Raw genomic sequence first — 13,067 nt, forward strand, 5'->3', positions numbered from 1 at the left:
TTTTTCTTGGGCAAGTCAAGTCAACTTACAGGTTATGTCAAGTCAAGTCGAGTCCTTAGTTAAGGCAAGTCAAGTCCCGAGTCAAGTCACTTCTTTTCCACCCAAGATCCAGCACTCTCACCTGTAGTATCCGGTCTTTATAAAGAGAAAACACGAGGTGTTAGCAGCCCGTCTAATAATGATATTATTGGCCAGTTTATATAACCTGTTCAAAAAGTCTGACAGTGAATTGTATCTGTGTTATCTTGGCACAGACGCAGCCATGATGATGATCTGCTCTGAGAGCGTACTGAGAAGATACGAGTACGACTGATGAGGCTTCTCTTTGGGGGCTTTGATGCTGCGTGTTGCCATAGCGAGGAGTTTGACTGACAGCCAGTCATCCAATCATGACAATCACATACCGGGGAGCTTTTTGAGTCATCCAATCATGATTCCCAGTCTGTGCTGCGTACATACTTGATAGTTAGACAGAAACTTGACAACATTGAATTCTATCATTTTATATTTAACAGCTAACATTCAAACTTATGAACACACGCAAGTCATCCGAGTCATCATGCCTCAAGTCGCAAGTCATCAAAACAGTGACTCGAGTCGACTCGAGTCCAAGTCTCAAATCCGGTTCTCTGATTACAGCATGTGAAGTCTGCTACTCCTCGATAACAGACCGTTGCTATGAAGAACAGACTGTTGCTATAGAGATGCGGCTCAAATCACAGAATCTGGAGGACTAACTGTGATCAGATCAAATCTGCCGAAGCTTGATTACTATGGTGAGGATTTTTTAAGATTCAATGACAAATAATTTAGACCGTAACATGTCAGAGTGTTGTGCCTTCTGATTTCTTCTTTGGTCCAAATCCTAAAGACACTTGCACTGACTGTCGTAACTAACGAGGAAAAGCAGCAAATTCTCACATTTAACAAACTGAAAGTAGCAAATGTTTGAACTCTACGCTTTAAAAATCCCCAAATTGAAATGATTGCTTATCAAAGTAAATTACACTTGATTCACTCTGATCGATTAATGAATTAATTGTTGCAGCTCCAGAACCTGTAACCAAGAGTAACAGAAATTCTTTATTTGTGTTCGTGAAATGTAATCTTTATCGATAAAACATTTTAAAAATCATAAAGGTTTATTTTTCTGACATTAAAATATGTAAATGTTAGCATTTAATGCATCAGATTTATAAATGCTGCATATAACAACATAGAGAATACATTATGGAGCTGTGTACACTTTATCTCTCACTGACGCGTGACATCGACATTAACAGGACATTTCAGTTCTGCATTAAAATCATATTTCAGCGTCTCTCAGCCTAACAATGGTGACATTTTGAGAATAAGGAGGAGGAGGAGGAGGGAAGGGGGGGTCTGGATTCTCCCTCACAAACACAGAAATCAAAACAGAAGTTAAGCACAGAATATGTGTGTGCCGCTTTTATGGTGAAATTGATGTTTTCAAGTGGTTTGAAAAGCTCGACGTATTCTTTCACGACCTCAGAGCGATTTGAAGTCGATCAAAGCTGTTAAAGGATGTTTTTGCTCGATGGTTTGGTAAAAAAGAAACAGCTCACCTTTTGCTCTGCTTCAATGGGCTGCAGTTAGAAGTGGATCTTTTCTGAGGATGAATTTATTTTGTTGACAGCAGTGTAACAGACTGTGTGAAGCTTTAAGGTTCATTCATCACTTTATTTGGCCCCACACACACACCGCCCTGCTGCCCCAGATCCTCACAGGTCGGGATGTTAAGTTTGGAACCTTTCATACGGGGAAGCTGCCAACTCTGCTCCAATCCGACCTGATCCAATCTTTTATTCACTTCAATTTGATTAAATCTGTCTGATGTATTTAGAAGAACAGATGTAGCCGACTTTATCTGATCTGATCTCCTTCTCTTAAGCTACTTAACAGCACAGGAGGTCACGGTTATAGAATATTCAATACCTGAAAATAACTTTATAAGCTTCGATTATTTATAAGATATTGTTTAGAGGTAAACATCAGAAACCAATACGTCTCAATCAGCTGGAGAGAGGAGGTCTCACTCTGCTGGATTTGTTGGAACTAAAGAAACTTTGCACTCATTGCACAGCGCTGCTACAGAGTGGAGGTTCATCTCTCACAAACTATCTTTGACATGAACAGACTTGAAGAACGACTTGGGCTGAGACTCAAAGACGTGGTTGGTTGTCAGCTTTAAAACTTGAAGCCCCACTTCAGTGTGTTTTTGTGAGTCATGTCCTGATAAATGTCAACACTGCCAAATATTCTTTGACAAATGACGACATTTTGGGCTCAGAGTTAAAAAATATAAGCTGATGCTTATGACTTGATGTTGCTTTTGGGTTGAGGTCAAAGGTCATGAGAGTTTCTCTGAGGGCCTGGCCTCGCTGTTTACGGTACAAAAAACTACTTCGTTTTGGTTTTAGGGGAAAAATGATCCGTTTTCATACATAATTTATGAGTGCTTGCTCGTAGACGTAAGCTAGTTAGCAGCACAGTTAGCGCCCTGACTGGAAGCTCAGAGCACCAGGGGAGTGTCAGTGTTTACGACGCTCGCTCAGGAGCTTTAAACTGTCGGGGTGAGGATGTTTTCATATCGGGGCGGGGGGGAAGGCAAGGAATCCTTGATCCTTGCAGAGAGCTGCCGAGGAGTCAGCACCAAAACCAGGCAGGAGACCAGTTTGTAGTCAGCATGTCAAAGGATTATTTTAGCGCCCAGTGTCGACCAGAGAGGAAAAGATATTTTAACAAACTCTATGACGTGGCTCTGTCTCAGTGTCTCAGTGTCTCAGTGTCTCGTCTCATTGCCTTGTTTTTCTTGATGAAATGATCCCATTTAACGGCCGGACGTTAAATACTCTGACATTTAGCTATTTGATAGAATCAGTGAGTAAGTTAATCAACAACGCTAACAAAGATCAAAAACCTCTACGGTTTGTCGGAGTGTCGGGATCCCACAGTTTTCACATACTAATGAAATTAGAGAAATATAGTTCCAAAGCTTTTCTACATGTTTGCAGAGAGGAGGCAAAAGTAACGAGGAGGCTCCTTCATGCTGTACAAAGTCAGAGCAGGGCGGTTCATTGTTTCCCCTGTGGTGGGGGGGCTGCACTGATTTAAGGCGGCTCTGAGTGGTGACTCCGGGGACGATGGGGCGAGAGGAGGTCGGGATCAGGAGGCCTGAGTTGGGATTACAGCGGGTCAACCAGAAGTCAAACTGTGCAAGAAATCCACCTCTGTGCTGTTTAAACCCTCCGACACGACTAATGTGAGAGTGACTGTTTGTTAGAACACAAATGTGCCGTAACGTCCAACTATCACCCACAGCCCCGTTTCATGTTCTGAGAAGAACGTTAACTGAAAATATGTTATTAATATCTACAAATATATTCATCATTTTTACAATAACAATAAAAATCCCTCATTAAAGCAAAGTTATTAACAACTGTGTGAATTACTTTACATAACAAGTGGCACTTCCTTTAAGACATATAACAAAACATATTTTTAATAAGTATATGTAATCTTTACAGAAAGAGTGAAAATCAGTCAAGAAATACATAAATATTAACACATTGATTGAAGTGGCACTCCCTCAAGACAAACATCTTTTTTTAACATACAGACAGAATAAGTGAAACTCCCTCATCGATCTGCGTTCATCAATAAATATATTGATTACTTTTACAAAAAGAAAGAATCCTGCTCAAGAAATATAACATAGTAATTAACATAAACACGGATTATTTTTTCAGTAAGAATAAAAATCCCTCAGTCAAAGTGGAATGATTGTTTTGATAGAAAATCCCTCAAAGTATACAAATATGAATATTAATATATAATGATGACTTTTCACAGAACAGGTCGAGAGGCCTCATGAAATACAGATTGTTTCAATCAAATGTACTGATTATTTTTTAAATAAAGAATCTAAAACTCATGAAATCATAATAATCAACAAAAATACAGTTTATTTTTACATAAAGAGTCAGAATGGCGCTAAAAACACTCTGATTCAGTGTTTTATTGACTGCTTTTTGAGCGCTGAACGCTTAATGACTGAGTGATGCGCTTTGCTCCGCCAAACACTCACCCACAGACATTTCTGAATCCGCCATGCACGCTTTATAATTTGGTGTTAGTGTTTAGCTCGGGGACATGCTGACATCAAACCAGCAGCATCATAAATGTGCTGCATTTTAAACAGCAGATGTGGAGCTCGGCTTCAGTCACAACACTGATTGTGAGAAGCTGAATGAGTTCTGGCTCCGAGCTGCGCGGAGCGGAAACGGGCGCTTGTCGCGTTAAACTGCAGCGGCAGCAGCAGCGGCGGCAGCGTGTCCCTGAGTGGAGTGAAACGTGATTCCAGTGATGAGGTTTTTATTTACAACAGGAGGAATAATCTGCCTCTCTTGTGCCACGCGCCAGGCTGCAAATAATCCCTCTGTGTGTGTCACAGTGTGTGTGTGTGTGTGTGTGTGTTTTCCTTCTCCCCCTCGGAGCATGCAGGCTACAGATGTTCTCTCTCTCTCTCTCTCTCTCTCTCTCTCTCTCGTGAGGATAAGTGCAGACAGAGTATGATCGTGCGCTCACACGTTCCTCTCCTGCAGCCTCGCGCGGCGGACTGATGCCATGACCGAGGACGCCTCCCTCCTCCTCCTCCTCCTCCTCCACCTCCTCCTCCTCCTCTGCTGCTGAGCATGATGCGCTGCCGGCTGAGCGCTGCTGGAATGAACCGAGTGAAGGAGGCTTTTAAGGGACTCACCTGTGGATTTACGCCGTCAGGATGCCTTATGTGACCAAACCTCTGATTTTACTTCTATGTCTGCTCGTTACCGGGGAGTGCCGAAAGCACGGGCACCGGGTGCGCAGATGGACCGGGACCGTGGAGACCCAAAAGCACGGCACGTAAGTGGAAGATGCTGGAGGGGAAATCAATGCAATTAAACGCGCAGATATCCAGATGAAAACTTATTGTTTATTGTGATTATTCCCAGATGTGTCCGGAACATTACGCAGGATGTGACTGCTGGTAAATTTGGACATTGTGTGACCGGGGTTCAGCGCACACTGCTAAAGTTGGGGGAGTGAAAATCACCATCTTGTCCAGAATTATTCACTTTATTCCAAATTTACAGTAAAATGTAAAGAAATCGCAATTTACCAAAGCAACATAAGTTGATGCTGCATATATTCAAAGACATATTATGAAGAATATCTTTGGGGACATGTATGTTTAATACAAATGTTTTGTGTTCAGTTTATAATGATAATAATAATAATGTTAATCATAATTAATTCCTTTTTTAACCTGCTTGTGTCACAAAAAGCGACTGATTGAGGCTGAACTTTGCGCGTTGCCTGGATGAGGTGTGGTCAGAGGTGCATCTCTTTGGCTTTCAGTGATGTTTTGTTCTAAATGATGCAACAGGTTGTATTTTAACACTTAAAAACAAGATTATTAACACATTTATTGATACATATATCCCAGGGAAGGATTGGAAATCATAGAAAATCATAAAAAAAGGGGTGGTGGTGGGGGGGGGTTCAAATGAGGCAATGTACAGCATAAACTGGCAAACACTCACCTCACCACACACCCACACCGGCACCGATGCTCTGCAGGAGGTGAAGCTGCCTGCAGGATGCTGAGCAGCTCGTCAGAAGGAGGTTTTGGGTTCAGGAGGACTCGTTGACAAACTGTCTCAGCATCCGTCCCACCACACAAAGACCTCTAGTGGCTGTGTGCTTTATGACTGGTGTAAAGGCGGAAGCAGCGGTAACATACAGCCTCAGAACCTCTGTAGGGTGAAGGTCAGGGTGGATGAGTGGGTCAACAAAGCTGGGACTTTAATGTTGGGAGGCTCTGATCTTGCTGAGCGGGGTGGAGAGAGAAAGAGACCTTGTGTCGTTCGTCCCACGCTGCATCCAGCTTCGTGGACTCTCAGTCTGATTTAAATGACCACCTGCTGCTTTATGGTGTGTTTCTTTTGCCTTTGTTTCACGTTCATTCTGTGCTGTCGTGTGAGGTTGTTGAAGTCTCTTGTTTTTTATGCTCGTGGTGCAAAACGAACTCCTATTGGGGCACTGACGGTTAAATTCAGTCATTTATTCTTCTGCCTGCAAACCGTTAGCTTTGGTTCATTATAACAGCTGTTAGCGATGAGCACCGCCTTTCTGTGAACACATTAAACACCTTTTCATAAGAAGAAGGGGTGATCAAAGTTTGCATGCTAACTGTATGCATCGTAATTACTAAATAATCCTGCACTTTATCACATTGGACTTTCTGTACAAACAAAACAACTGTTGCACATGACACCTGAGTTTAAAAAAAGGACCCAAACAATTCTATCAAATCCTGTAGGTGCCTCCTCCTGCTGAACAACTTCACTCTCCTCTCTGTGTCTGCACAGATCATGTTGCACCTTGCTGGGCAGCTGATTCACCAGAGAATCATGCCTAATATTTACCGCAGGACACAGTTCCAACTTTGCACTTAAAGCACCATCTTCACCAAACAGGAATCAGACTGTGGTACAGTGTAAAACACGTGTCCTTGGGTGCCAGTCCCTCTCTCACCTGAGGTCTGTGCCACGAGGCAGTATTTGCTATTAGCGCGGTAGCTTCAGGGTTAACCCTAGGTTTTCAGTGCTACACAGGTAGTATACTTCTTGCCACCATCATGACTCACTCTGCACACCTGCTCTGAAGAAGGTCAATAAGAGATCAGCCTGTTCTAAACACCACCCACTGACCAGTCAGGTGTCGTCATCCCGGAGCTCTGTGGGCTGATTGCGAGAGTCAGGAGGGCGAGAGATCGGAAATACTCTTTAATTTTCCTGTATGATTTTTGATATGAATGAGACATTCATCCTTATATCTGTTTCTATCCTGAAGTCTGATGTGAAGACCTGCGAGTCTGCAGCAGAAACAATACGTCTAAAACTGTCATACACGCCACATGAACACATCGGAGTAACAAATTAATCTAATGGAATACACAGGCGCACTAATGATGCAGCAGTGATATCATGAGACTCTCACAGTTGACAGTTTCTATTGCCGGTTGTCCTTCCCGCATCCAGCAGCTGGAGTGGGTTTCAGTCTGGATTCACTTCTTCATAACTCTCTAAAATCATAGTTTCTCCGAGTTTGTCAAATATGCCGATCAGCTGACGGCAGACTTGTCCCTGTGTGTGATTGGTCATACGCTTCTGACTCCACCCCTTTTATGTTAGGATGCTCATAGAAACCCTGGGTTGACTTATTTGTGTCCGAAATAACACACTTATTCACGACTCCCTACACACAGTGAATTGATTGTAGTGAACTCATCGGCACAATTAAAAATCTAATTTCGGACTCTACTAGCCGTCTCGCCGGACACCAATGTGGACGTCATTGCTGTGGCACACATAAAACGTGCAGCTCAACCCCGGTTGGGGATAAATAATAATGTCACAGTGCATTTATTTATCTCCATCTCTTTCAACACAGCTCTAAATTGCAGCTGTGATAAAATGACACGTCACAATAAGAAACCCATTCAGAAGGATGTGACATGTCTCCTCCAGCTGCAGCAGCAGAGCGCCTCAGTGAAGAGCAAAGTCAGTTTGGCCACATCGTCGTCGTCTCCCTGAAAAGAACAAGATAAACTGATAAACTGACATTTCTCCAGAGCGAAATAAAAACAGTTAGCCCCCGTCTGGCTTCACGTTAGCAGCGCTGCCAAAGGCAATTACTATACATAACAAGGCTAAAGGCTAATGTTAGCGATCTGGATCGCTAGCCGTGATTTGTTCTGTAGCAGCGTAATTTATAAATAAAATTCACAACTTTTAACGCGGATAAGAAACCGGTCACACACTTCATGATCAAAAGTTAAAGTTACTTAGAAGAATTACTGACAGTACGTCAGATCACACTGCTCGCGCTCCTCTTGGGCTGCAATGCATTATGGTATGTATTGCTTGATTAGTGACCATCGGTTGTACACTACTTTTCACATTGCATTGTGGGATACAATGAGTCCTCTATCATAGGGCACAATAATTGTCACTCAGAATTCGCCCTGTACAGAGCAGTGGGTGACTTCGGACACAGACATTGAGTTGATTACCAGCGTTGAGGTGACTGCACACTGCCCGGACATTGCCCAACTCACCTCAACGTTCTAAAGTCGGCAGTTGTTGCTTAAAGTCTTTGGAATGTTCCGGAAACCAACTGCCAGCTCCACACTGCCCAGACGTCAGCTGACAGGACAGACTTTTGTTTCTGTTAAACTAGAACAAGACAGATAGTTAACCGATGTCCTCGTACTTATGTTCTACCTGCGAGTATAGGCTCGTTGTCAAGGGAACAGACTTCAAGAATGTTGCGGTTTGTTGGGAAAAGGTGCACGATGGTCCGACTTTCCACGACACCACCAAACCCGACTGGACAAAGTCAAACAACTCCATCTGACAAACACAGACTGTCGGCGGACACTGACCCGACAGTTGCTGCTGGTTGGAGTTTGTTGGCGTTTGTCTGGGCAGTGTGCAGCCACCTTTAGGATTACTGAAGCCAGGTAACTCAAGACACACAGGGTATGTTGAACTCACCTTGTAGTCCAGCCTCAGGAACAAGAGCTGCTATGACATGATCATAAAACAGTTGATAAAAGCTCGAGTCACGTCAAACAGATCAGTTAGATACGACATGTCTGAGGAAAACCAAGTTAACATTATCGATTTGTTCAGGTTCATTATTTTATAGCTTGCTGGATTTGTACATTTAGAGCATCTTGTTTCTAGCCAGACGTGATCATATTCGGATGAGAGGATTGATATACATTGCAACAGTTTGCCGTAATAGCAACTTTATGGTTCATTTTACACTAAATGGGGCCATAATTTAAGAAAATAAGACTTGAGATGTATAACTGAGACCATAAATGAAGTATGGTTAATGTGGTGAAAGTCATAAATCAAGAAAGAAGTAGTTTTCTCAAAGACCTCTATTCAATCAGACTTCAGTGGAGTCACCTCCCGTCATTTGAAAGAATGCAGGTTTAAGGCACTTCTGGCTTCACAGCATCAGCCATAACATTATGACCGCCTGTCTAATACAGTGTAGGTCCTCTTTTGCCACCAAAACAGCCCTGACCCCTGGAGGCATGGACTCCACCAGACCTGTGAAGGTGTGCTGAGGTATCTGGCACCAAGACGTGAGCAGCAGATCCTTTAAGTCCTGTAAGCTGCGAGGTGGGGCCTCCATGGATCGGACTTGATTGAGATCTGGGGAATCTGGAAGCCGAGTCAACACCTTGAACTCGTGTTCCTCAAACCATTCCTGAACCATGTCTGCAGAGTGGCAGGGCGCATCATCCTGCTGAGAGAGGCCACTGCCATTAGGGAATACTGTCTCCATGAAGGGGTGGACTTGGTCTGCAACAATGTTCAGGTAGGTGGTACGTGTCACAGTAACATGAACGGCAGGACCCAAGGTTTCTCAGCAGAACATTGGCCAAAGCTTCACACTGCCTCCGCCGGCTCTCCTTCTTCCCATAATGCATCCTGGTGCCATGTCTTCCCCAGGTAAGAGACGCACACGCACCCGACCATCCACATGATGTAAAAGAAAACGTGACTCATCAGACCAGGCCGCCTTCTTCCATCGCTCCGTGGTCCAGTTCTGATGCTCACGTGCCCATTGTAGACGCTTTCAGTGGTGGACAGGGGTCAGCATGGGGTCACCTGTTTTCCTTCCTTGGACCACCTTTGGTAGGTCCTGACCCGTGCAGACGGGGAACACCCCACAAGAGCTGCAGTTTTGGAGACACGAGAAACGGCTGCTCGCTTCCCGTCCTCCACCCAGTTAGTTTTCTTTTTTTCTATTTTCCATTTCTTTGCTGACTCCTTCGTCCTGCAGGCAGGGCTGCAGAAATGATCTGTATGGGTCAACTTAGAGGACAATTATCTTTAAAGAACTTGTTGGTATCAAACCACCAACACAGGGGTCGAATCCGATGTATTTTAAGAAAAGGTTCATTATCAATTCGCCATGGTAAGAAGTCATGTGAGAGCATTATAACCTCTTCAACACTTATCATCATTTGCTCCGTCTGAAGTGCCAGTGCCTGCTGTTGCATTGTGGGATATTTATGCTGGCGTAGTGTCAGTGCTTGCATCGTGAAAGTACTAAGCATTTCACATACACATGGATTCATACTCAGGTGTTAGACGTACTTCTATATCTCACATAGTGTTTATAGTAGCATGCTCAGAGAAGCAGACGTTGATCTTGAATTCATGTTCCAAATGTGGAAACAAAAACTTTAATCCAGAATCTGTGGGAGATAAAAAGATTGAAAAGATGCAGATCAGAAGCCGCCGTGCTGCAGCTGAGCGTGCAGCAGCGACTCACTCAGACGTCTCTGTATAACTCTGCGCTCTCACTGTTGTATACGAGGAGTTTAAAGGTTTCCCTCTCAGAGTGATGCATTCACAGTCTGAAGCACCAAATCTGCTGCGTTCCAACATTTATACAGCAGCAAATGGACAGGAGGGGCAGGCAGGGCAACACACTTATCTCTTGTTGTCTGCGGGCTGGCTGAGAGCGTGCTGAGAGAATCAGAGCTGATTTAACACAGCATGAGGTCCAAACAGCTCCACACATACACACACACACACACACACGCACACACACACACACACACACACACCATTAGACCGACACCGCACTGCTGATGATTCCTTTCAACACAAAGACACAAACACAGGTTTGGGAGAGGCTTTTCTGCAGTCAGGAGACTCAGGATTTTGTAAGTCGCATCAGATCTGGATTTTCAGTTCGACACCACACGCTCGTCTCACATGAGCCTCATGTTTCACCTGTGAGAGGTGCTCTCTATAAGCTCTGGCTGTCTGTCCGACATGACAACATTTCCGCTGATTATTTTCTCTAACTGAAATCAGCCTCGTTTGTACCTGAAGAAGGATTTCAGTCAGACAGTGTGCTGACTAAGCTTGGCTCCACGAAGGCCTGCCAAACCGTCACACCAATCCACTTTATTTAGTGTTTTACTTTTACTGATTAAAATTTGAGGGTCTGTTTGTTTCAGAGAGCAGGAGGCGTCTGTGGATGATGCAGCTTTAGTTAAAAACTTCACACATGAACTCGGACATTTTCCTGATTCCTGAACTCTCACTACTGGAAGTACTCTGTTTGGTTTAGGTGAGGCGGGTAGAGTGTGCAGGACGAGGAGTGTTCAGTAAAGTGACTCTGTCTGGGTTAATGTCAATACAACATGAATCAGGACTTTTCCTTTATACAAAGACGACAGTAGAGAACACAATACAGACACCTGAGGCGAGCAGTAACGAGTATAAAGCAGAGAAACTTCGTCAGCAGCCCACCCCCTCGCTGTGTGAATGTAAGACTACCTGCTGCGTTGATGAAAAAAAAATGGCAAATTTGTGTTGTGAGAAAATAACGGGAAAATGTATGAGATTATAACGTCATAAATTTGAAACAAAAACTAGTAAAATAGTGTTTATGGCAGTGTTAATTATGGCATCTATTTTAGATTAAGTCTTAGTCTTACTGTGCGTTCACACCGAATGCGAATAGACGCAAATCTGGGGTGAGATTCCACACAAAGTCAATACAATGCGGCGAGTAGATGCGAATTCGTGTCGGGTGGCGCAGATGATGCGGCGCAGATGATGCGAATGATCGCGACGCGTGGTGATTCTCCTGACGCTGTTGGTAACCAAGGAGATGAGCCCCGCTTCCTGTCCTTCATTATGGAAGCAAAGGGCGAATATTTGGTTATTTAAACACAAATTTTGATCCGGCGGTCGAACTCGTGTGAGGAATGCGAGGCGAATACTCGCTTTGCGTTCGGTTTGAACTTCAGATGAAAATGTTTTAATGTTTTAATCAAATCTTTGTCATTTTTACCCTTTAGAGTAAAAAACCCTCAAAAAATTCAAACTTATATTTCAGCAGAATCCAAACAGTAAAAGAACGATGAGGACACAGCATCTAAAGATGACTTTTCATCATCGCTTCTCATTTACAGTCTGACTGAAGCAGACGGCCGATGATCGCTCCTTTCTGTGCTGAAGACGCGTCAAATGAAGCATTAAAACACTCCTTTCTCTGTGAGCGCGCTCAGAGCCTGAAGCTGAAAGCCTGAGTGACATAGAGAAAGTTCACATCCACCTTCATGATACCTGTTACCCACTTACAGGAGTGCATTGCTTGTATGTTGACAGACAGATTAAACACAGTCGGGGAAAATATGTATTCTGAACGTCCGACAGACGACCACTAACCTTTCAGTCCCGCCTCGTCTCGTTAACGAAAACTAAACATACATGTCGTCAGAGTTTTTATGATCAACAATCTATATTTAGCTCGTCAACGTCTACGCTTTGTCATGGAAAAAAGGTCGTTAATTATTATTAATTATAATTTTCAGAACGAAATTGACGCTGGTTCATAGGAACCTTTTTTAGCAGTGACCCCCCCAAAAGTAGGTTGTGGTTCACGGCCCCCTCCCTCTGATTCACCTGTGTCTCTCCTCTGCCCTGTTGGCTCTGCTGCTCACACAGGCGTGCATGGCACGGAGCTCGGAGCACATTTATTTTCTCTGCTCAAGAAGCAGACTTCATAGAGGAGAAAGACTGAGCGACCCTCTGCTGCAGAAACACATGTTATGCTCCCCGTTTGCCCCAGGGGTTACATCACACATGAGAGTTAACGATGAACACTGAAGGGTCTTTGTAAAGTTTACAGCCTGACTTTGTGTAGCTGCAGCTCTGTGCTCGGTGGTGCAGCTAAGAAGCAAAGTGTCTTTAAGGAGCAGCCTTATTGATTTCTGTTTATTCTTTTAAAAGTGTAAAATGGAGAGTTTATCAGTTAAACTCTCGTCTTTTATGCACAAGAACACAGAATATATATCTTGTATATATCTTGTATATTAACGATCAATAAGTTGTCGTTCTCACGGCAGATAGAATCAGTCTCCTCCAGCGCTGATGATTCATTTTCATCCCTTC

The 13,067-nt window shown here is 43.6% G+C and overlaps 1 protein-coding gene across 1 annotated transcript in view; it reads left to right on the forward strand.

The window, feature by feature from the left end:
* Positions 1–4,745: 4,745 nt before the first annotated feature.
* The window catches only part of gabrr2a (gamma-aminobutyric acid type A receptor subunit rho2a), a 53,368-nt gene continuing 45,046 nt past the window's right edge, over positions 4,746–13,067 (forward strand). Inside the window, 2 exon segments of the mRNA XM_069661603.1 lie at positions 4,746–4,797; positions 4,800–4,923. Coding sequence (XP_069517704.1) covers positions 4,746–4,797; positions 4,800–4,923 — 176 coding nt within the window.

Source organism: Semicossyphus pulcher, unplaced genomic scaffold (genome assembly GCF_022749685.1).
Source record: "Semicossyphus pulcher isolate SPU_LCO1_2020_fin unplaced genomic scaffold, fSemPul1.0.p SCAF_14, whole genome shotgun sequence".
NCBI lineage: Eukaryota > Metazoa > Chordata > Actinopteri > Labriformes > Labridae > Semicossyphus > Semicossyphus pulcher.